The 20609-nt window shown below is 47.8% G+C and overlaps 9 protein-coding genes across 9 annotated transcripts; 6 read left to right on the top strand and 3 right to left on the bottom strand.

Annotated features, from left to right (window-relative positions):
* The first annotated feature begins 411 nt into the window (after window positions 1–411).
* On the top strand, window positions 412–1901 carry V1508DRAFT_417970 (DHS-like NAD/FAD-binding domain-containing protein). Its single transcript, XM_066940401.1, has 2 exons — window positions 412–1181; window positions 1249–1901. Exons 1-2 carry the CDS (start codon window positions 638–640, stop codon window positions 1800–1802), a joined length of 1098 nt encoding a protein of 365 aa, XP_066795683.1. The 5' UTR covers window positions 412–637; the 3' UTR covers window positions 1803–1901.
* Window positions 1902–2473: 572 nt separating this feature from the next.
* On the top strand, window positions 2474–5473 carry V1508DRAFT_135419 (peptidase S8/S53 domain-containing protein). The gene is made up of 3 exons (XM_066935979.1): window positions 2474–3234; window positions 3285–3364; window positions 3420–5473. Exons 1-3 carry the CDS (start codon window positions 2640–2642, stop codon window positions 5349–5351), a joined length of 2607 nt encoding a protein of 868 aa, XP_066795684.1. The 5' UTR covers window positions 2474–2639; the 3' UTR covers window positions 5352–5473.
* A 122-nt stretch (window positions 5474–5595) lies between these two features.
* On the bottom strand, window positions 5596–7272 carry V1508DRAFT_397652 (uncharacterized protein; the record flags this gene model as incomplete). The annotated part of the gene is made up of 2 exons (XM_066938167.1): window positions 5596–6495; window positions 6547–7272. 2 exons carry the CDS (start codon window positions 7270–7272, stop codon window positions 5596–5598), a joined length of 1626 nt encoding a protein of 541 aa, XP_066795685.1.
* Window positions 7273–8071: 799 nt separating this feature from the next.
* Window positions 8072–9494, top strand: V1508DRAFT_417974 (uncharacterized protein). Its single transcript, XM_066940402.1, has one exon. The coding sequence runs from the start codon at window positions 8555–8557 to the stop codon at window positions 9287–9289; it is 735 nt and encodes a 244-aa protein (XP_066795686.1). The 5' UTR covers window positions 8072–8554; the 3' UTR covers window positions 9290–9494.
* Window positions 9495–10615: 1121 nt separating this feature from the next.
* On the top strand, window positions 10616–13050 carry V1508DRAFT_386767 (quinon protein alcohol dehydrogenase-like superfamily). Its single transcript, XM_066937824.1, has 2 exons — window positions 10616–10907; window positions 10999–13050. The coding sequence occupies exons 1-2, from the start codon at window positions 10689–10691 to the stop codon at window positions 12823–12825; spliced, it is 2046 nt and encodes a 681-aa protein (XP_066795687.1). The 5' UTR covers window positions 10616–10688; the 3' UTR covers window positions 12826–13050.
* Window positions 13051–13198: 148 nt separating this feature from the next.
* V1508DRAFT_371011 (autophagy-related protein 17) lies at window positions 13199–14857 on the top strand. Its single transcript, XM_066937475.1, has 3 exons — window positions 13199–13668; window positions 13717–14389; window positions 14439–14857. Exons 1-3 carry the CDS (start codon window positions 13249–13251, stop codon window positions 14633–14635), a joined length of 1290 nt encoding a protein of 429 aa, XP_066795688.1. The 5' UTR covers window positions 13199–13248; the 3' UTR covers window positions 14636–14857.
* V1508DRAFT_417980 (RIO1 family-domain-containing protein) lies at window positions 14546–16413 on the bottom strand. Its single transcript, XM_066940403.1, has 3 exons — window positions 16017–16413; window positions 14858–15944; window positions 14546–14803 (listed from the first exon to the last, which is right to left on the bottom strand). Exons 1-3 carry the CDS (start codon window positions 16304–16306, stop codon window positions 14702–14704), a joined length of 1479 nt encoding a protein of 492 aa, XP_066795689.1. The 5' UTR covers window positions 16307–16413; the 3' UTR covers window positions 14546–14701.
* An 801-nt stretch (window positions 16414–17214) lies between these two features.
* On the top strand, window positions 17215–19045 carry V1508DRAFT_417985 (uncharacterized protein). The gene is made up of 6 exons (XM_066940404.1): window positions 17215–17510; window positions 17612–17639; window positions 17689–17714; window positions 17776–17935; window positions 17995–18260; window positions 18320–19045. Exons 1-6 carry the CDS (start codon window positions 17451–17453, stop codon window positions 18680–18682), a joined length of 903 nt encoding a protein of 300 aa, XP_066795690.1. The 5' UTR covers window positions 17215–17450; the 3' UTR covers window positions 18683–19045.
* A 282-nt stretch (window positions 19046–19327) lies between these two features.
* On the bottom strand, window positions 19328–20416 carry V1508DRAFT_354924 (uncharacterized protein; the record flags this gene model as incomplete). The annotated part of the gene is made up of 3 exons (XM_066936937.1): window positions 19328–19701; window positions 19764–20261; window positions 20365–20416. The coding sequence occupies 3 exons, from the start codon at window positions 20414–20416 to the stop codon at window positions 19328–19330; spliced, it is 924 nt and encodes a 307-aa protein (XP_066795691.1).
* Between the last annotated feature and the right edge of the window lie 193 nt (window positions 20417–20609).

A 20609-nucleotide genomic window follows, 5' to 3' on the forward strand; every position in this document is an offset into this window, starting at 1 on the left:
GCATTTACTTTTGTACGAATACGAGTGTGATTCCGTATAACGTTTCTGCTATATATCTGTATTTAATCCGGTTGATTATTTGGATTTGGTTATTTGGGTTGATCTGTGTTTGGTGATAGATATTTTAGAATGACTGATACACTTTTACGATTAGGGGCGGCGGTGATGAGGGTGATGGCATGTCTCGTTGCATAGTGAAAGTATGTGATGGATGAATTGAGCGTATTATTCTACATGGTCTATGACCTACATAGGCGGAAGAGAAATGTAAAATGATGGCGGGCGGTGATTTGAAAATTATTAGCTAAAGGGTATAAACTATGGAAATACGAACAATAACTGCAATTCTATGATTGGCCGTGCCAGTGCACTTTTGACTTCAAAACGTGCTAGGAACCTCATCGCGTTGCGATTAATTTGTTCCGACCGCTAGACCCCGCATATTCATATTCTACCTCACAGCGAACCATCTTGTGAGTCCCCAGTATTAATCCGAAAATAAAAGTTACTGCTTCGTTTTGTTCGTCTGGCTTATTCGCAATTGTTCATCAATATAACAGCTTAAAACTTCGTCGATCTGCGAATTCCCCGACTTCTACACTGTCTCCTCTACGGCACCCACGCCCACATCCTCGCAATGGCGAAATTCAAATTCCCAACCACCTCAGGCCCGCCAGACCTCTCGACAATGGCAACCTATCTGACCTCGGGCGCTGTCCGCAACGTCGTCGTCATGGTCGGCGCCGGCATCTCCACGGCTGCCGGCATCCCAGACTTCAGGTCTCCCAAAACCGGATTGTATCACAACTTATCCAGACTGAACTTGCCGTACGCCGAAGCTGTTTTTGATATCGATTACTTTAGAAAACGGCCCGAGGCGTTCTATATGCTCGCGCACGAGCTCTACCCTGGCAAATTCCGACCGACCATGTTTCATTCGTTTGTCAAGGTTTTAGAGGAACGGGGAGTGCTGAGGCGGGTGTATACCCAGAATATCGACACGCTGGAACGAATTGCGGGAGTATCGGACGATAAAATTGTGGAGGCACATGGCTCATTTGCGGAGAACCATTGCATTGATTGCGGGAAAGATATGAGCAAGGAAGACTTGGAAGTGACGATGAAGGAGAATGAGATCCCGACCTGTAAGCGCTGTGGTGGGCTCGTCAAGCCTGATATTGGTATGCCTTCTTTTGCGCCTTTTAGCTACGGCTACGTGTCGTGCATTTTACTAATTTAGGTTTTAAGTGTTTTTTGGAGAAGCCCTCCCTGCTCGGTTCTTCAAACTCACGACAAGCGACCTGCAAGCCGCCGATCTCATCATTGTGGCCGGTACGAGTCTGCAAGTACATCCGTTTGCGAGTCTGCCGTCGCAAGTGTCTTGTCCCCGGATCCTCTTCAATCTCGAGAGTGTAGGCGATTTTGGGCGACGCAAGACCGATGTCGTGGTTTTGGGCCCGTGTGACGAGGGTGCGCGTGAGTTGGCGGAAAAATGCGGGTGGGGAAAGCAGCTGGATGGATTGTGGAGCAAAACTGCGATTGTCAAGAGCATTGAGGAGGAGGAGGTTGAGGCGGCTAAGACGCAGAAGGAGGTGTTGGATAGTATCAATCGAGCGGCTGAGAAGGATGTGAAGAGTGTGAACGAAAAAGAGGAGGTTACGAGTGAGAATGCTGATGCTGATGCTGACGATGCCGCGGGCGAATCTTTTGTTACTGCGACGGAGAGCGTAGAATTCGAGGAGGTTACTGTTGCTATAGAGGAGTTAGAGATCACGGCGGAAAAGGAGGAGGCGCAGGTTTAATGTGGTTTTAGAATATGGCGTCCTGTGGTGAATAATTGTTATATATATGGCTGTATTGTACATGGGTACATATCGCTAACTAAGAGTATTTGCTTTGAACCTCTATTTATGACCAACGTGCATACCGATACATTCACGTTTGTTTTCCACCGATCCTGCGTTGCAAATCACCGGCCGCATTCAGCCAACGACCAAACACGATTGTATAGGTTGTAGGGTCATCTTCCCGTAATAGGTATCGTCTTTCTACTCGTCTCCGGCCCCCTGAAATATCTGCGCTAAACTAAATCTGGTGCCGCATTACAGTTAGTGATTAAAATAGCGAAGAAACGACGGCACAAGAACGGCCACGCGGCGTGCCTGTGCTTGCGGTTTTCTGGGGACTGGTGCACCCGGGACAAGCAAAGCTTTTGAAACGAGTCTTGTCTGTCAACGGTGGAAGTGTAGTGTGTCGCGGAACGAACGTTCACGGCAATTTTCACTCCGAGAACTAGTCGCGGCTTAAAGGAATTGTCTCCCTATAGTGTCTCTTGAGACCAATAGCATATTGCAGAGACATCCCTGAGCAGCGCGGTCCTGCCGGACGGGATTAACAAATCCAATAGTGGTAGATTTTGGCCGCTGTGTGAGTTCGAGCATTGATTTGATCTTACAGCATCATTCCCGCATTTGCTATCACTTGATCGTCTCGTGCTGCAATACTACTGCTCGGAGATCTGAATTTGGATATCATCCGACGTATTCGGATGGTAGTAGCTGCGACGGACAGCACGATCTGCTCCAGTTGAACCGCTGGACCAGCGCAGAATCCTTGCCCGATACCAACGCACCCACACAATGGCATCACTATCGTCAATAAGATGTGCACCAACGCTATTACTAATATTCACGCTCTCAGTACTCTCAATACTACCACAGTTAGCCGTCGGTGTAGCGACGCGAGACATCCTGTTAGATCCACGATCCCACGCTTTGCCACGGGATTACGCGAGCAGGGACTACTACGCCGTCGAGTTCGATTGGGATTCCCGTGACCTAATGCACAGCGACTGCGATATATCATGCCAAATCGATGAATTTGCGCGCGAGATGGGCCTGCGGTTCGAGGAACCGTTGGGCAGTTTGGAAAATCATTATCTCTTCTCCGCCACGCATACCGCCGGCGGCGGCGATGCCGACGATCACGTCGCGGTCACGTTGAGAAAGCGAGGCGGCGGTGCACAATCGATTCGGTATTTTGAGAAATTGAAGAAGAAGAGGCTATACAAGCGCGGGGCGGTGTCCGATTCACCCATAGATTCGTCTCTACTGCCATTGAAGGAAGTCGAAAACGCGCTCGGGATTCAGGATCCGGAGTTTGAAAAGCAGTGGCACTTGATGAATCCATTGCAACCTGGACATGACATTAATGTTACTGGTGTTTGGCTTCAGAGTATGTTATAGTATCTGGCAGTGCTTGCGTCGGTGCTAATTTTGATCCAGATATCACTGGTGAAGGAGTTGTTACCGCCATCGTGGACGACGGATTGGACTTTGAAAGCGACGATTTGCGTGATAATTTTGTATGTCTGTCTGGTAATATGACGAGCGCTATTTGGAATATGCTAATGACAGCAGTTCGAAAAAGGATCATTCGATTTTAACGATCACGACCCATTACCTAAACCACGCTTAATTGACGACAAGCATGGAACTCGCTGCGCCGGCGAAGTCGCTGCTGTTAAAAACGACGTTTGCGGTCTCGGTGTGGCGTACAAGTCCAAAGTTGCCGGTATCAGGATCCTGTCAAAAGAAATTACAGACGCGGACGAGGCTGCCGCGCTAAATTATCAAATGCAGGACAATCATATTTATTCCTGCAGCTGGGGTCCACCTGATGACGGCAAGTCTATGGAGGCGCCGGGGCTTTTGATTAAACGCGCGTTTATTAATGGAGTGCAGAAAGGCAGGAATGGATTGGGCAGTCTTTTTGTCTTTGCGTCCGGTAACGGCGCCGCGAATGGCGACAATTGCAATTTTGACGGATACACAAATAGTATATACTCAATCACTGTTGGGGCGTTGGACCGGAAGGGCCTGCATCCATATTACGCTGAGGACTGCTCCGCGCAGCTCGTGGTCACTTACTCGTCCGGCAGCGGCGACAGCATCCACACTACCGACGTCGGCAAACAGTCATGCACTGATGCGCACGGTGGTACATCTGCTGCGGCACCGTTGGCCGCCGGCGTTTTTTCTTTAGTGTTGTCTATTCGGCCTGACCTTTCATGGCGAGACATGCAGTACCTCGCACTCCAGACCGCAGTGAAAGTGGATAACCCCGATGGTCTGTGGCAATTAACCGCTAACGGTAAGGACTTCTCCCACCGATACGGGTACGGAAAATTGGATACGTTCGCGATCGTGGAAGCAGCAAAGACATACCAAAAAGTCAAGCCCCAAGCCTGGTTCGACACGCACGTCGCGGCAGTGCACAAAGAAATCCCGTTCGGAAAGGACGGCTGCAGCTCGTATATTACGATCGACGAGAATGATCTCCACAATGCTAATCTGGCGAGACTGGAGCACGTCCAGGTCACTGTTAACATCCGGCACCAGCGTCGCGGTGATTTGTCTGTCAAGCTTACGAGTCCTTTTGGTGTGATTTCGATGTTGGCGACGACGCGGAATTTGGACAATTCGAACGAGGGCATGGTTAATTGGACGTTTATGAGTGTTGCGCATTGGGGTGAGAACGGCGTCGGTACCTGGACTTTGACTGTTTATGACGATGAGACGCCGGAGCTTAAGGGTTCATTTGAGGACTGGACGATGAGGATCTGGGGTGAGGCTATTGATTCTGCCCGCGCGAAACCTTTCCCGATGCCAAATTTACCTGGTCATTCTACCACAAGCTCAACGGCCGAGAGCACTCCCACGCCTATGCCTTCTACGTCTTCATCGACAATGATAGATTCTACTACATCCGAGCCACAGCTTCCCACGTCAACCACGACGTCCGCGCCAACGTCAACAACAACAGATAACTACGGCTATCAAGACGATGATGAAGAAAGCGACAACGACAGCGTTTCGCACGACTCGCCGTATTTCAGCTGGTTCCCAACCTTCGGCATGTCAACTGACAAAGTCGTCTGGATCTACGGAGCCGCCCTTCTGATCATCGGTTTTGTCGCGTTGATGGTCGTATATCTGTGCGTCCAGCGTCGTAAGAACGCGGGATATAGGCGGAATGCAGGCGATAGCGATGGGTATGAATTCCAGATTCTGCGCAGCAGGAATGATTTAGAAGCCGGTGGCGGCGGCAACGGGGCTACGCGACCAGCTAGGAGGAAAGCAAGGGACTTGTATGATGCGTTTGAGAATATTGACGAGGAAGACGCGTTTGCGGTTGATGACTTGTTGTCGGACGCCGAGAACGATCGGTCGGATGACGACGAGCGCGATTCTGTTGCTGCTGGTGCTACGGCCGGGCGGAAAGGCGCTGTGAAGTCGGAGACGAATGAAGATAAAGAGCGGTTGTTGGATGATCAGGGAAGTAGTTCTTGACGGGTGTAGGTGACTTGATTGGTTTGTAAATATGAATAGAATGTGTTATAGCATTTTGTATGATGGAATCGGCAATTAATATTAGACAAGGCATGTCAAATCAAGAACGTCCATATATTAGCAATAGCCTAATAATGGAACAAGTAAATGCTGAAAAAAATGAATAAGTACTCCTGTGCGACCATGTAATTGATGCATCGCTGTAACACCTTATATTAACTTCTAACGCCGGCCAGACATTCTATCAAAACGAGATAAGCAACGCATTCAAATTATGCATACCAAACAACTCCCTGCGCACAGCCTGTCTAACGTTCTCGTCCATTTGTCGCTGCACCATAATGTCCGGTGTCTCCTCATTTTCCTCGTCTGTTTCCAACACGTCCTCATCGTCCGGTCTGCCGATTTCCAAGACCTTGAGTTTTCCATCGACGAGGACAGCGGCCGTGCGACTCGTGATGGGAAGGATACATGTGATCATTATCGACTCCCCTAACGTGCCTCCGGTTTCGTTGCCTATGAGTTCTCGGTAATAAGTTCCGTCCTTCGACGCGTCGAAGCACCGTATGGCCCCATCCGCCGAGCCAGCGAGAATGAGTTCTGATGTCCACGACGGCTGGCAGAGAGAGAGTAGCGACGACCGAGAGGCGGTGTATCTGTTCACCCAGCGGATTGCCGCAAGAGTGTTGCAATCCGTCGACTGCGAAAAGACGTTGCCGTAGAACTCGAGTGTGCCACGGCCATTGTATTCACCTGCTGCGACTATGCCGTGGTTGTTGGGCAGGGCGCTCATGGCGCAGAGGGAGTGGGCGCCTGAGTACGCGCTGTTGAGAATGGCCGGGAAATTGCGAGTGTCATAGGTTAGGACCGAGGGAAATCGGCCAGCAACGGAGACCGTATTAGGAGAGAAGCTAGACGCGAGAATGCAGAGTGGGTAACCTGGGACCGCCACCCGTTGACGTCCGTCGCAAGTCGGCACAGATGTCGAGCGGACTGAGCTCATTGGAAGACGCGAGTCGAGGTAATGAAGACAGCCCTGGGTTGCGACGTAAACCGACTGAGGAACCTCACCAGGATTTGGGCAGATAGTTGAAATTGGCTTGTCAAACACAGTCTGAGATATTTTCTGGAGGGTACTGGAGTCCTGCATATCATTAGCGGGTACCTCTCGCACAGCTAAACAAACAGCCCATACCCATTCCTGAAGAACATTATCTGCCGAGATCCAAATTCGCTGCCCGAGCTTATCAACCTTCACATCACTAATCGATGCCCCATCAAGATCAGTATTCCGTGTTTGCGCAAAACTAGTGCCGCGGATGGTATCCCGAACGTCCCAAATCCTAACTGTACAATCATCGGCAGTACCAATCACCATTCCCACATTAGCATCTAATACATCCATACTAAAAATACTAAAGCACTCCTTGACAGGAGCTACAGGCCGGACGGCCTGCGTATGGCTGTTCGCCTGCTTACTTTTGGAGCCTAGGATAAACCGCTTCTCGTTCTGGACGACCGGGTGATTGTAAGCGCAATGTTCCGAGATGCAATCAGATTCAGCATATTCCTCAGTATCATCGACTACCGTCTTCTGCGGCTTGCGTAACGCCCGAATTCGAAACGGCGCGTTCAGGAATGCGTACCGCGTAATGTAATCTTCGCTCTCTTCGAACCCCGACCCAGCTGTCAACCGTTGCCAAATACTTGCCGACGAGGCAATGAAGTTGATGTATCGCGAGACCAAAAACAAGCGGTACAAGTCACGCGGCTGTAGGAATTGGAATATTAACGTCAAGATCTCGGATGGCAGGGTCGTCAGACTCGGTGGCGTGCCCAAGACGCCCAAGGCGCACAAGGCGCCAAAGCGACCCGAGCTTGCTCTGCGCTGACGGATTAACGGTTGGGCAGTCGATTCCATTATGAGATAACGTCGACACTACTTCCACGCTCACTGAACTTGTTGGATGAATATGGTACCATTGAGTGATGTTCTGGAGGATGTTCGATATTGGGCTGAGCTAAATGTGGAGTTTGGTTGGGAGAAACATAGCTTGCCCAAGTAGCAATCGCTAAACCTTAAAAGTGCCCTATCATCGCAAATTTCGGGCTTTCGTTACTTTGCTGTTGTTATTCGTTCAAAACGGGATCCAGCAATCAGTGAGGAAAGAACTAGACCTACAAAATATACGAAATGAGTATCTGATACTAAGGTTGTGTAGACTTACTTGAATACCTTAGAACCATTGAGAGTCATCTGAGCTTAGCGTTACATCTTGCAACGTTATAGAATCCGAAATCGCGACCGCGGTGTGATTAAATGCGAGCGCATAGCAATCATAGAAACGAGAGATAGAAAGGTTTTTGGAAGGCTCGACTGCCGCCGTATGGTTACTAGAAAGTTTAACCGAGGGTCGACGAGGGGCTTGACAGCCGATCAGGAAAACGTATGACCGAGGCAAGCAAACGGAAGCAGGATCTGGGCTTCTAACACCGGCGCCAACTGTCTCGAGTTCATTGCTTAACCAGAGATTTTTTTTCGTCTCCGTCTAATTCAAGTCTTCCGGTGCATGCTGCAAAATATTAAACACTACTTTCGGGATAATTATCATTCCACGCATATTCTGTCTCGTTAGAAGTTTGCATTGCGGCCGTCTACTCTGCTTACGCTGCTGTATTTTATGCACAGAAGCGGTCGTCCCCGGATGGCTTGACTGTTACTAAGTCATACAGAGGTATTTGACTCTCGAGCATTTAGAGTTGAATACACCACTTGTTAAAAATGATAGGAACACAGAGTAGTTGACCACTGACCGGCAAGACAGATTGCAGTGCTCGTTATCGCCACAATTGACAAAGACACTGCAAAAACGTTATTCCGGCAGGGCTCACACTAAGCCGAAAGTGCATTAGTGCCACGCTAATATCGTTCGAGAATACTTGCGGAATAGTGGAGAATAAGGACGCTAACCCTAATAGGGAGTGGTCGGGGGCCTGCTGCCGTTCCCGTCGACACCTGACGACTACCGGACGGTAGAGTTAAATCGTCGTATACCTTTGCCATCGTCGACTAAGTGCTGCGCCGTCGCAGAGCCGTCGCGCGCACCTCAAGTAGTACTCCCAGCTGAGCATTTTTTTGTCGCCACCAACGGCAGAATTCTTACTCTTTGTCGACACATATATTAACCAACATATATGGTACGATGGCCACTGTGACCTGCCGCCGACGCTCAACCTCATCCATATCTTCGGGCTCGCCCGTTTGCTACACGCGATCATCATCCTTCTCAACATACAGCACCCCCGGTCCGCTGGACGAGCCTTTGTACGGTCCTCCCTCTCCGTTCTCGTTCGCTCGGCCATCCACCATGTCACTACCAGTATCGCCCTCGACGTCCCGCCCGTCAAGTCCCCGATCACCTTCCATTCCTCGCAAATCGTCCATTCCTCGGCGCGAGTCCGCGTCTGCGTCTCTATCCGCTTTTGCGCGGCTGAATCTCGGGCGACGCCCGTCTGTGGCCGAGAGAGCGGAGATGGTCGAGCTGACTCGCCTTATCTGCTCCGAAGGCAACTTCGACTCTCAGAACTCTGAGGAAATTTCACGCGTGGTCAGACAGATTCTGGACTTCTCTGCTATCCGGACAGAGAGGGGCAACCGGTTCCATGACCGACGGCGGCGATCGGCGTCGCAAGCTGTTGGATCTGCCACTGATGACTTGCCACTCGGCTTTAAGAATGGATGGGGATGGAGATTGAGGGGTGCTGACGAAAGGAGTTCTAGTCAAGAACGAAACCAGAGTAGAAGTGCAAGCCGGACTCAAACGGCGAGGAGACGCAATGCCAGATGTTGCTGTGGGTCGGGGTCGTGTGGTAGTGAACGAGGGCGCTATGGTACGCTGCGTTGTCGGCAAAGAAGCTTGAGTCCTACGAGCATGTGAATGGAGTATTACATTGTAATTGGCATTTTTATGGTTTTCATTTATGTTTCCGGTTATAGACTGATTTGAATATCTTTGTATAATAAGTAGTGAATATCAGAAGGATGGTTTGTTCACAAACGTTTGTAGATTTCTAGTTCTATGATTCGTTGAGATCAGAGACGAATTAACTCGTGGGCGTCATATCCATCCGGGACAAATCGCCTCCTCCGAATATCAGACGACATAATCCGTTCTTTGCTATCATACATACATTGTAACTCGCCACATACTGTATAAACTCATGCCCAGTTTTCAACGCAAATTGTGTGGATGTTTGCGAGGCGGAACACCCTAAACCGGAACTGCAACGAAGCCCTCGCATATTACAGCCACGGTTGGGAGCAATCCACCCTGTCCTAACACTCAGTGACACTTGTGTCATACACGGTTTTGGCCCTTTTGTTGGATACGCGATGACATAGGACAGCCACACAATACGTACTGAGTGGTTTGGCGGCGTGGATTTATGAAGTGACCTTGCAACAGATACGTCAAATTAATTCCAAGACCCTATGTGAGTCCTCAAGTAGATGCGAAGTTCTCAAATAGGACATTAATTGTCTAGGTGCAAATTTTCGGCATCCCTTCACTGTACATTTAATTATAGCATCTAACTACTGGAAAACATCAGTGTATTTAATTTTTTTTCATACGGCATAGATGCAAATTCTTTCAGTTAATCGGAATGCGAGTCGTGTCTACATTTAGTGGCCGGGAGGCATATAACCAGGCTGAGGCTTATAACCGCAGACAATTGGACAAGGAGTGGCATACGCCATTGTAGATTATTTCCAATACTAGAACGCGACCCCAGCTCTAGGGAACAGCTAATTAGTTGGTAAAACATTCAAATTTGGGGCAGTTCTTGAAGTTGGCGCAGGTAGATTACAAAATATTCTGAATTCGCAAGGCTCACGGTGCTGGCTCGTGCGATGACGTGCGACGACTTGCTCCACCCACTCGTCACGTGCCTTCCCTAGGAAGAACCGCAATTCTGCAGTTGCGCTGCTGGGTTCGCTTGCCGACTGCGGCAGCATTATCGCCGTAAATTGTAGCCGTTACTGTAGTTGTTATTGTTGTAGTTGCTCAGAGCATGACGAGTGCGATCCGGGCAATTGCGTGAAAGAACTAGCAAGGTGCTCGATTTTTGGTGCGGCGCGAATCTGGCGCGACCCGGCGCAAAAATTCGTTATTATGGTGTGCTCACCATAATATTACCCTAACCCTCAATCATCGCAGCACTTGCGCCGCTTCGCCAGCTGTTTTCAAGCGTCGAACAAAACGAATAAAACGTCTGCCCTTTGTACTTCGACGCATCCACGCTCCTCACGAAGTGCTTCTGCTTCTACTTACCACCATGTCTGGCTCCGACATCTCATGCTCCCCCCCCGGAGTCGACGGCGAGCGTCAGGACAAGAACGTCGCCGCCGTACTGACTCCGTTCCTCACGCGACATATCCCACAGCGACTCTATCCCGAGAGCTACAAAGAGTCCCGCAACTTCTGCTACCGGCACCATCCCGCCTTCAAATGCAAGCGACAAGCCGATGAGACCGATATGGAGCAGCTACAGAGTGTAAGTATCTCTATTTAATTTCATTGATTGTTATGGTGATCCTTTGGTGTGTACTTTCGGGCGTGGCACTAACATTTCGTCTCCTCCACAGCAACTAGACACTCTACCACAGCAAGACCAGCAAGTAATTACACACGTCTGGAGCATATTTTCCGCTGCTCCCGCGCAAGAGCGAAATTTGATCCTCAAGGGAATTCTCTCGCAATGCTGTTCGCCGCAACTGTCATACGTGTCCTCGTTGCTACGCGAACTAATCAGAATCGACTTCGTTTCCGCCCTGCCACCAGAGATTTCCTACAAGATTCTATGCTATTTGGATGCATCATCGCTATGTAAGGCCGCCCAGGTTTCCAAGAACTGGCGGAAGCTCGCCGACGACGATACGGTGTGGCACAGAATGTGCGAACAGCACATTGATCGCAAGTGCACAAAGTGTGGCTGGGGCTTGCCATTGCTAGAACGACGGCGGTTGAGGGAATGCAAGAAAGATATTGAAAAGCGAATGGAGAATTTGTCGCAGCAGCACGCTTCAACACATGACAGTGGCAGTTTGACACCAACGGATGCGGCTAGTGCGAACGGCAAGAAGCGTTCGATCGATGAGTCTAATGCTTCTGATTCCGAAGAAACCGTTTCAGAGGATACCCAGACTCCGAAGCGGACGCGGAACAGTGATATGTCGACCTTGACCACTCAGAATGTGCCAGCCGGAAGACTCACCCGGCCTTGGAAAGATGTTTACTCGGAAAGATTAAAGGTAGAACAAAACTGGCGCCGTGGAAGGTATAAGCTCAAAGTCTTCAACGGCCACACCGATGGTATCATGTGTTTGCAGTTTGATCATTCAGTCTTAATTACAGGATCTTATGATACGACGGTCAGAGTATGGGACATTGAGACTGGCAAGTTATTGAGGATTCTGAGCGGTCACGTCCGTGGTGTCCGGGCATTAATGTTTGATGACTCGAAATTGGTTACTGGATCAATGGACCGGACTATAAGAATATGGAACTACAAGACCGGCGAATGTGTTTCAACTCTACGTGGCCATGCGGACGGCGTCCTTAGTCTGCACTTTGATGCTACGCTACTAGCATCTGGTTCCGCGGACAGCACTATCCGTGTGTGGAATTTTAAAGATAAGTCGTTCTTCACTCTTCGCGGACATACAGACTGGGTCAACGCAGTCAACATTCACAGTCCGTCTCGCATTTTGTTCTCGGCCAGTGACGATACTACCGTTCGCATGTGGGATCTTGACACACATGAATGTCTACGAGTTTTCAATGGTGCTGGCATGTCAGGCGTTAGTAATGATCAGGGACATTTCGGCCAGGTGCAGTGCGTTTTGCCGGTCATTTTACGTGACGAAGAGGAGGATGACAATGAAGTAGCCGAGGACGATGACGACGTAAATGAGCAGTACCATCATCACCACCATTACCAGCCTCTAAGCGGCAATCAATTGGTTCCCGAAGGCGGCGAATACAGAGAGCAAGAACCAGCGCTATCTAGTACACACGTGTCTGACGATGAATTTAGCGTTCATTCTCCTTCTTCTCCAAGCATGTCTCGCGCTGTCATTAGAGACAGAAACCGACGGAGACGCAAGCTTCCTCACATTCTAACATCATCTCTCGACAACACCATCAAACTCTGGGATGCAAACACAGGAGAGTGCACGAAGACTCTCTTCGGCCACGTCGAAGGCGTCTGGGGTTTAGCTGCCGATACATTCCGCATCGTATCCGGTGCACACGATCGGTTAGTCAAGGTCTGGGACATTCAAAGTGGTAGATGTTTGCACACGTTCAGCGGCCATTCTGCACCCGTCGCTTGCGTCGGATTATCCGATTCGCGATTAGCCTCTGGTAGTGATGATGGTGAAGTCCGAGTCTATTCGTTTGGCGTCGAGTAACTGTTTTGCACAAAAGTTACGGTTTTCAATTCTGGTTATGTATTAACAGAATATTTGCATATTGTAGTTTATTTTGATATTGGGAATGGGATACGGAATTTATGGCATGGCTCGTTTTGTTTGTATTATACATTATGGATTTGCTTGGTATTGGTTATGGATGTTGTTAACTATTATTACAATGGCTGTATTCGATATTTGAATAAAGGATATTATTGGACTGCATATATACTTAAATGGTGGAACTGTCCGCCATCCAGTTCCACCACCATAAAAGTCTGAGACGTTCGTTAGCAGTCTTGCAGCTAGGACAAATCGGGTTAGGGCTGATGGATTCAGCGGGGGAAACTGAGAAACGATAATTAGTCTCTATGGTTAAGCTGTCGATCTGGATCAACTGGTACGTTAGTACACAAAGACGACATGGAAACTGACTGGTTCGTGAACGCGAAGCGGGCTCTCACCATAGCCGAGCCTATCTGCTCGTCAGCCAGCAGCTTAGTCCTTTCCGCACGGGAGTCGCTCGAGTCGGCGTTCGCGATTCATTCGAAAACATTGTTCTTATCCCGGGAAGTGCATGCGCAGATTGCATTACTGTATCAAGTTAACGAGGCTTTGCATGCTGCTGCAGGCGCTTTTGAGGATGAGTTTCATGGTAGCTTGGTTGAGTTAGACCGGAGCGGGGACAGGCTCGATAGTGTGTTGCAGAAGTTAGAGGGCACTATTGTTGATGCGGGGTTTAAAGGTACAGAAGAAGGGCAGAGGTCGTTGAAGTATCATACGGATGATGCTGTGGTGGAGGAATTGAAGGCGCAGCTACGGCAGGCGATTGATTATTTCCAGGTATGCTGCTGTGACTCGGGTTTCTGTAGATAGACTAATTCGATTTAGGACGCACATGGGACAATGACGACGGATATTTCACAATTTGATACAGAAATTTCAGAGTTGTCGTCCGAGGTATCCGTTCTGCCTCCTGCGTCATCAGACTTATCGTTCTACAAGACTCTCGTAAGCTCATTAGAATCGATTGAAAACCATGCGCACGCGATGGGCGCACTGCTAGAGAGTTTGGCACACCATTATGATCAGTGTTCGCAAGCACTCATGACATCTAGCACGCAGAATTTACAACAAGACCCAGAACGAGAAGATCTCATCAACGTCCTACGCGACGACGCGGCACAGGTAGACGATGTAGTTGACGAGCTCCGGCACCGCCATTCCGACATGAAGGCGCTTGGCGACAGCATCTTCGACTTTGCTATGTCCTCCGCCGAGCATTACTCTTCGACCGCAGAACTCTGTGACAAATTGTCGCTACATCAAACTTCGCTCGAGAATCACCTTCTCGCGGCACGACAATTCGCTAAAGGCGTCGCTGAGTATTTTAGTCGAAGAAACTCGCTACTGGATGAATTGGACTCGCTGGTGGAATACTTTGAGCGGTTCCTGCATAGTTATGATGCGCTGGTGCTAGAGGTCGTCAGGCGGAAGAATACGCAAAATAGGATGGAGAAAGTTGTGCGCGACGCTCTGGACAAGCTCAAGTTCATTTACGACGGTACGTCAATTATAAAGGTAGAGGAATTTCTTTTTCTGATTGACAATAGAGGAAATGGCGTCCCGAAAATCTTTTCATGTCAAAAATGGAGATTATCTACCAAGTGATTTATGGCCAGGTCTATCTGACCCGCCGATCGGATACGAAATCATTGCCCACGAAATCTCGGCATTACCGGAGCTCAGTGCAACACTGATCGAGCAGGTTAAGAAACGACTCATCTCAGCTCCAGCGCTACCGAAATAATAATATATTATGCAAATCGTAATGACTGTACAAATTTCCAAGCTAATTGTGTGCTATTTACAGGTGCTAACGTCGTTTTAAATTATTTACAAGTTTCTTTTTCAAATGTTTGGGCATTTTCTTGGCGCGTTTTTCTTTCTTTTGCTCTTTCACTTGCTTTTTGCGTTCCTGGTGTGGCGTTAGTAAGCAACTAAATGAGATAGTTAATTCATTGGTTCGTACCTTCTTCTCTTCTTTGTTTTCAAACTTCTTGCCCTTGAGGACAGTGGGCCGTTCTTTGAACGACCGATCGCTACCAGACTCTTCACCAGACTCGTCGTCCTCGTCATCAGATGCGTCGTCAGACTCGCTCTCAGATCCCGTGCTGTCGTTAATATCCAGATGCACGAGGTCCTTATACACAAGCTCGTGTCCTTCACCGCTCTTTATCCGGGCTACATCGCGCTCGATATCGTAGACCTGCTCTAACGTCTGCGGAATGTACATCTTCCTAAACGTAGCATCATCAACCGCATCTTCCGGCACTGGCTCCGTATGCGCTAACTTTTCGAGCAATTTCTCAAGAACCAAATCCTCCTCTGCCGTCGTGCTCATAACTAGTCCAAATAGCTGCCGCTCCGAAAAACACACGACTCCATGCTTACCGAAGAAATCGTTTACGTTTTTGATATCCATTCGCAGAAACTCAAGACTCTGTGGGTGATCATGTTCGACGGATTGCGAGACATCAATTATGACGAGTTTCTCGTGGTGGTACAAGATATTGTATTCGCTCAAATCCGCATGTACCAATCGGCACTTCTGATACATGATAATCATGTACGCGACAAGCTGGCGATACAGTTCGACATATTTGTTGTCGTCGATTTTAGCGTCATGCAACCGTGGTGATGGCCAGCCTTCGTCATCGCCAATAAACTCCATCACTAGCACATGCATCTTCAACGCGATCGGTTTCGGAGACGGGATTCCCGCTTGATATAATCGATTCAGATTCCGCATCTCCTTCTCCGCCCAGAGCTTTACCATTTTCCGCGGATTGTGTCGACTGTAGCCATGTCGGAATCTATATTCACCCGTCACGTACCGGTCACGGTCTTTGAACACAAGAATTGAGGTTTTGTAGATTTTAATGGCGCGCTGCTCGTGGGTGTCTGTTCTGGCGTGATAGACGTTCGCTTCCTTCCCGGTGCTTATGCATCCATTGATTTCGTAGAGTTCACCTCTGTTGATGAATTTGGCGAGGATTTTGCAGGTGCGAGGGTCCAAGACCTGCTCGATTGTCGCCCGATCAGACTTATCGGTAATCCTAAATCACGTTAGCTTTCTAATTTCCCAAAGCACGTAATACAAACAAAACCAACGATAGAAATATACTTACTTGTTCTTAATTGGCGGTACCAGCTCGTCTACTTTTATCCGTGACGCATATTTTGCTAAGATATCATTCGGATCATGCAAAGTCTTGCCTTTACCACCCCCAACTCCGCCACCAGCGGCACCGTTGCCGTCAATAAAATCATGACTATCGTCGTCGTTGCTGTCTAATTCGTCGTCATCGTCGTCGGATGGTTCTTCTTCGTTGCCTCTTACGATAACCGGAGCAGTCGGAAATGAATGCAAGAATGCGTCTGTGTCGCCGATAGCGGGATTCATTAGTTCAAATTGCATTGTATTGCAGATATCAGCCTTTCGAGATATTGTTTATGTACAAGGCGCTGAAATGTAAATCGACTGATTTGTTCAGTAAAAGTTTTTGGCGTGCGGCGTTGGGACGAGAGAATCAGGGGCCACACCAGATTTTAGTGCCACATATTATTATTTAGCGCGTTCCCAATCAATTATTTACCCCGACATGTCGCCATGAGACTTTGAGAGTTTAAGCAGAACATGTGAAGAGATTTTTCAATATTGGTAAGATGCTTAGGTTGTACTGTTCGAGAGGATTTGATGTGGCAGTCAGACACTAATATTTTGAGATGCCAGGCGCATGACCCACTCGACCAAAGAGTGGTGCGGATGCCAGGTTCGAGATTACAACCGAGATAGCCGGGCCTGACAATGGAACGTAGAAGTAAAAGGATCTCACACTTGATTCCGCAGTCATCAAGAATCGTCAGCGGTAGGCTGCTAGCAGATTTGTTTGTATCCGGGTTTTGCCAGTTTCGTATTTGGTAGATACGCGTCACCACAGCTACTTTATTAACACATACTAACTTAAATGTAAACATGTTCCATGACACTACCAAATCCTATCAAACATTTGGTTTGCGCATCGTGACATAATAACAGGAAATTCGAATCATATGAATGCACAAAGAGATATATGTCTTTAGGCAGGCTAGATTGTAATAGAAATCTAGTAGCTTCGCAAAATTTGTTGACAAAATATTTTTCGACTATAATAATACAATTACCGTATCTATCTAGTAGGTCTATTTGGTGGTCAATACTCGAGCTCTTCCTTTGAGGGTTTGCTTTGTAGTAAACGCCACCACTAAACTTAAATAAGTGCATAGCGCGAACTCGACGTCATCGATGTCACGGGCCGTTCGTAGTCTATGCTGGTTGGTGCCCTCCATCACTTCTCTGTCAGCGTAATCTTAGCGTTTCTTTTATTCATAAACTCAACAGTTCAATTCTGTCCGAAGCAGATTACACTGTATATGTTAAAAGGACGCGGAAAGTCTAATCGACTCCGTTGGGTTTAGCACATCATCTTCATTCCCCCTCTCTTTCCAACCTGCGTTTCCCCACATCCTTGTCAGTGCTTACGCAGCATCTTTCCCGCCTTGTTCGATTACAACACGAATAAATGACTACCAGCAAAAGACGGACATTCAAACTGTTCACTACTTTGCTTAAGTTATTGACGGTGAGTTGTCCTGTCCTGGGATTCTTCAGCGCGTTGTCGGCCGCGTTCCGATCTGCGGATAATGTGATAAGGGGATATGCTTACTGACACTGAATATGCAGATGCGATCGAATGATATAATACTTGAATGTAGGTTTGTATGATTCTGTGCCGGACTGTGTATTGACGGTTGCGGTAGATTACGACGTCTCGGTATACAAAGCGGTTCGTCCTATTATTGTCCATTAATCATTGTTCCGCACAACACAAACTCACAATGTAACAGGATTTTGACAATCTACGGGATGATCAATGGTTCAACGATAATAATCTCACATTCTGGTACGAGTTCCTTGAGCGGTCGGAAGTGTACACTGGTATGGAGCATCCAGAAGAGATTATTCTGTTGAGACCATCCATGGTATTTTTACTTGCGCAGTCGCCAAGTATGTTGCTTCATATGCTGTGATGCTGGTTTATGGCATTTAGCTGATACGTTGAATAGACCCTCTTGATCTGAAAGGTGTGCTGCCACTGCTGAATAGCACGCGATTTATCTTCCTACCGATAAACAACAACGCAAATGTTGATCTCGCAGAGGGAGGAAGTCACTGGTCATTGCTAGTCGTCGATACGAAAAAGAAGACGGGCTATTACTACGACACACTAGAGGATATAAACGTTCAAGAGGCGGAAATTGTCGCGAAAAAATTGACAAAGTTATTGGAGTGCGCGAAGTTGACGTTATATTCAATGCCAACACCGCAGCAGGTATGTTGTTATTCACCCGGTAATGTATTTGCCAAAATCGTACTCATACAATAATGCAGACAAATGGTTCAGACTGCGGTGTGATGGTATGCATGTTAACATCGCATATTTTGCAAAAAATTGTAGACTCTGAATCGTCTGGTAACCTGGACATGCATATCGCCGAGAACGCTATAATCCCGTCGCGCGGCCGACAGCTGATGTCATACACCATCTTAGAGCTCATATCCAAATACGGCCGGAAAGTCGGAGAGAATAAGGATATTGAAATTTCTCCTACAGGGAAGAAAGGTGACCAGAGGATTAGTAGCGGTGAGTCCTCTGAAACGACGGAAACTGCCGAACTTGACGAATCGTCTGGCGAATCGTCGGGAGACTCGGCGGTCCAGATACCGGTTAAGATTCGGACAACCCATCGTTGATATGACAACTTCGTACGTTGTAGTGGTTTAATAGGTATGGGCAAACTCGGTTTGGGACAGGGTTGAATACGTTCACGACTTATTTGTAGCGATAGTCGTTGCTTAGTTCGGTATTGTTATTGTTTGGCTTAGTTTATGATTTGGCATTAATTGCATAATGCAGAAATTGGAGGGAGGAGTTTGTTTTTCCGGTGTTCTGTTTGCATTAAGCTGAACGGTTTGGTGATATTAGGGAAGAACATTCAGAGAATCACATCTGAACATGACGCATGTATTCCAGTTAATGTTTATTTATTTTAAATAATAAAATGACCTCTACCTTCATAATGTAATATTCTGTTCACAATATACTTTTCTTTTGCACATGGTATCCATCTGCTGTAGCTCAGTCAGTATATGTTCCTCTTTTCATACATATCAAGTTACTCTTATGAGCAGCTTATAAGGCGCGCCAAAATGTACAACATAGCATTATGTACGACCTAATACCTAGTATCGTTTATTACATACATTGCAGATCCAAGAACCTATATGTAACCAGAGCTAGCTTCACAGAATCTAAATATAAAACATTTTTACGAATACCGACATATTACACCCATAAGTAACCCATTACCTTTTGCAATACAGAAATGTCTAAATAGTTTACACTCTAGAATTTGAAATGTTGAACACCAAAATATCCTCGGCACCGCTGGCCCGCAACTTGTCCATTACTTCTGCGATGCGCTTCTTTTCCACCATGCTGCTGACGGCGACCCAAGCTTCATCCTCAAGTGGCGACACAGTTGGTGCGCGGCGACCAGGCGTGATGTTGATCACGACGTCGAGTTTCTCGCGTGGGCAGTTGTAGTTGCACAGAACATATTTTCCTGCGGCGATGACACCCTTGATGCGGGAGACGATGATCTCGAGAAGATCGGGGTGTGTAGGATGCTGCGATGCGATAAGAACGGCTGAGGTTTCGAAGATGGTTTCGATTGCTTTCAGACCAGCCGCCCGCATTGTTTCGCCGGACTCTGTACATTGTAGTCAGTATATTTGCGTCTATCTTGGAACCGAATGAAAAGTGGCGACATACCAACCAAGTCGACGACCGCGTCAGCAATTCCGAGCGCACACGCAGCCTCGACACTGCCACCAACATATTTTATAACAGTTTTCAAATGTTTCTTCCCGTCCCCATTCACAGCTTCTTCACCAATCGCGGCCTCGGCCTCCAATTTCCGGAAATAACGTTCGGTAAGATTCGTAAACGATGTGACAATACTCTTGCCAATCAACTGGCGAGGATCCGAAATCTCGCCATTCTCCGGTACCTCAACCTGCAATTTACACGACCCAAATCCCAAATCAACGATCTCACGCACGTTTATGTCCGACTCTGCGACTTGGTCCTGTCCTGTGATACCGAGCGAAACGCGGCCTTCCCCGACAAACCGCGGGATATCAGCTGCGGGCAGGAAAACGAGGGCGATAGGCAGATTTGTGCACAGCGCGATATCAAGTCGATTACTCCGATTAAAGTGGATATCTGCACCTTTCAATAGTTCGAGGCATTGTTGATATAGCCGGCCCTCTACAATTTTTGTCCTCATTAGTCACAGCCACCAAATTTTGCTGCCATCGCAACCGGCCAGACTTGTCTATATATGAAAAATTGTGAAAATCTTGGTACCTACTTTTCGGGACGGCAAATAACAGTCTGTCGTTAAGGTGATTAACGAGGTCCATTTCTATAGCTCCAAAATGCATGTATATATGAATAGATAAATAAGAGAGAATGGAAAAAAAAATTAAGTTGCCTCGGATGGCTAATTCGGCGCGGCGCGCTCGACAATCGGCCGATCTTGACGGTGGGTAAAATTGGATTAACTTTAATTGTTCGAGAACGTGGGAGATATGAGTGGATGAATATTACTCTCTT

The sequence above is a fragment of the Lipomyces doorenjongii genome (assembly GCF_038497915.1).
Source record: "Lipomyces doorenjongii strain NRRL Y-27504 unplaced genomic scaffold V1508scaffold_26, whole genome shotgun sequence".
Lineage (NCBI taxonomy): Eukaryota > Fungi > Ascomycota > Lipomycetes > Lipomycetales > Lipomycetaceae > Lipomyces > Lipomyces doorenjongii.

Coding starts and splice junctions, on each gene's coding strand:
- V1508DRAFT_417970 (XM_066940401.1), top strand. CDS start 638: ATGGCGAAATTCAAATTCCCAACCACCTCAGGCCCGCCAGACCTCTCG. Junction 1,182..1,248: donor GCTCGTCAAGCCTGATATTG/GTATGCCTTCTT, acceptor TTAGGTTTTAAG/TGTTTTTTGGAGAAGCCCTC.
- V1508DRAFT_135419 (XM_066935979.1), top strand. CDS start 2,640: ATGGCATCACTATCGTCAATAAGATGTGCACCAACGCTATTACTAATA. Junction 3,235..3,284: donor TACTGGTGTTTGGCTTCAGA/GTATGTTATAGT, acceptor ATTTTGATCCAG/ATATCACTGGTGAAGGAGTT. Junction 3,365..3,419: donor ACGATTTGCGTGATAATTTT/GTATGTCTGTCT, acceptor TAATGACAGCAG/TTCGAAAAAGGATCATTCGA.
- V1508DRAFT_417974 (XM_066940402.1), top strand. CDS start 8,555: ATGGCCACTGTGACCTGCCGCCGACGCTCAACCTCATCCATATCTTCG.
- V1508DRAFT_386767 (XM_066937824.1), top strand. CDS start 10,689: ATGTCTGGCTCCGACATCTCATGCTCCCCCCCCGGAGTCGACGGCGAG. Junction 10,908..10,998: donor ATATGGAGCAGCTACAGAGT/GTAAGTATCTCT, acceptor TCTCCTCCACAG/CAACTAGACACTCTACCACA.
- V1508DRAFT_371011 (XM_066937475.1), top strand. CDS start 13,249: ATGGAAACTGACTGGTTCGTGAACGCGAAGCGGGCTCTCACCATAGCC. Junction 13,669..13,716: donor AGGCGATTGATTATTTCCAG/GTATGCTGCTGT, acceptor AATTCGATTTAG/GACGCACATGGGACAATGAC. Junction 14,390..14,438: donor GCTCAAGTTCATTTACGACG/GTACGTCAATTA, acceptor GATTGACAATAG/AGGAAATGGCGTCCCGAAAA.
- V1508DRAFT_417980 (XM_066940403.1), bottom strand. CDS start 16,306: ATGCAATTTGAACTAATGAATCCCGCTATCGGCGACACAGACGCATTC. Junction 15,945..16,016: donor GTACCGCCAATTAAGAACAA/GTAAGTATATTT, acceptor AACGTGATTTAG/GATTACCGATAAGTCTGATC. Junction 14,804..14,857: donor AAAACAAAGAAGAGAAGAAG/GTACGAACCAAT, acceptor ACGCCACACCAG/GAACGCAAAAAGCAAGTGAA.
- V1508DRAFT_417985 (XM_066940404.1), top strand. CDS start 17,451: ATGACTACCAGCAAAAGACGGACATTCAAACTGTTCACTACTTTGCTT. Junction 17,640..17,688: donor GAATGATATAATACTTGAAT/GTAGGTTTGTAT, acceptor CGGTTGCGGTAG/ATTACGACGTCTCGGTATAC. Junction 18,261..18,319: donor CAATGCCAACACCGCAGCAG/GTATGTTGTTAT, acceptor ACAATAATGCAG/ACAAATGGTTCAGACTGCGG.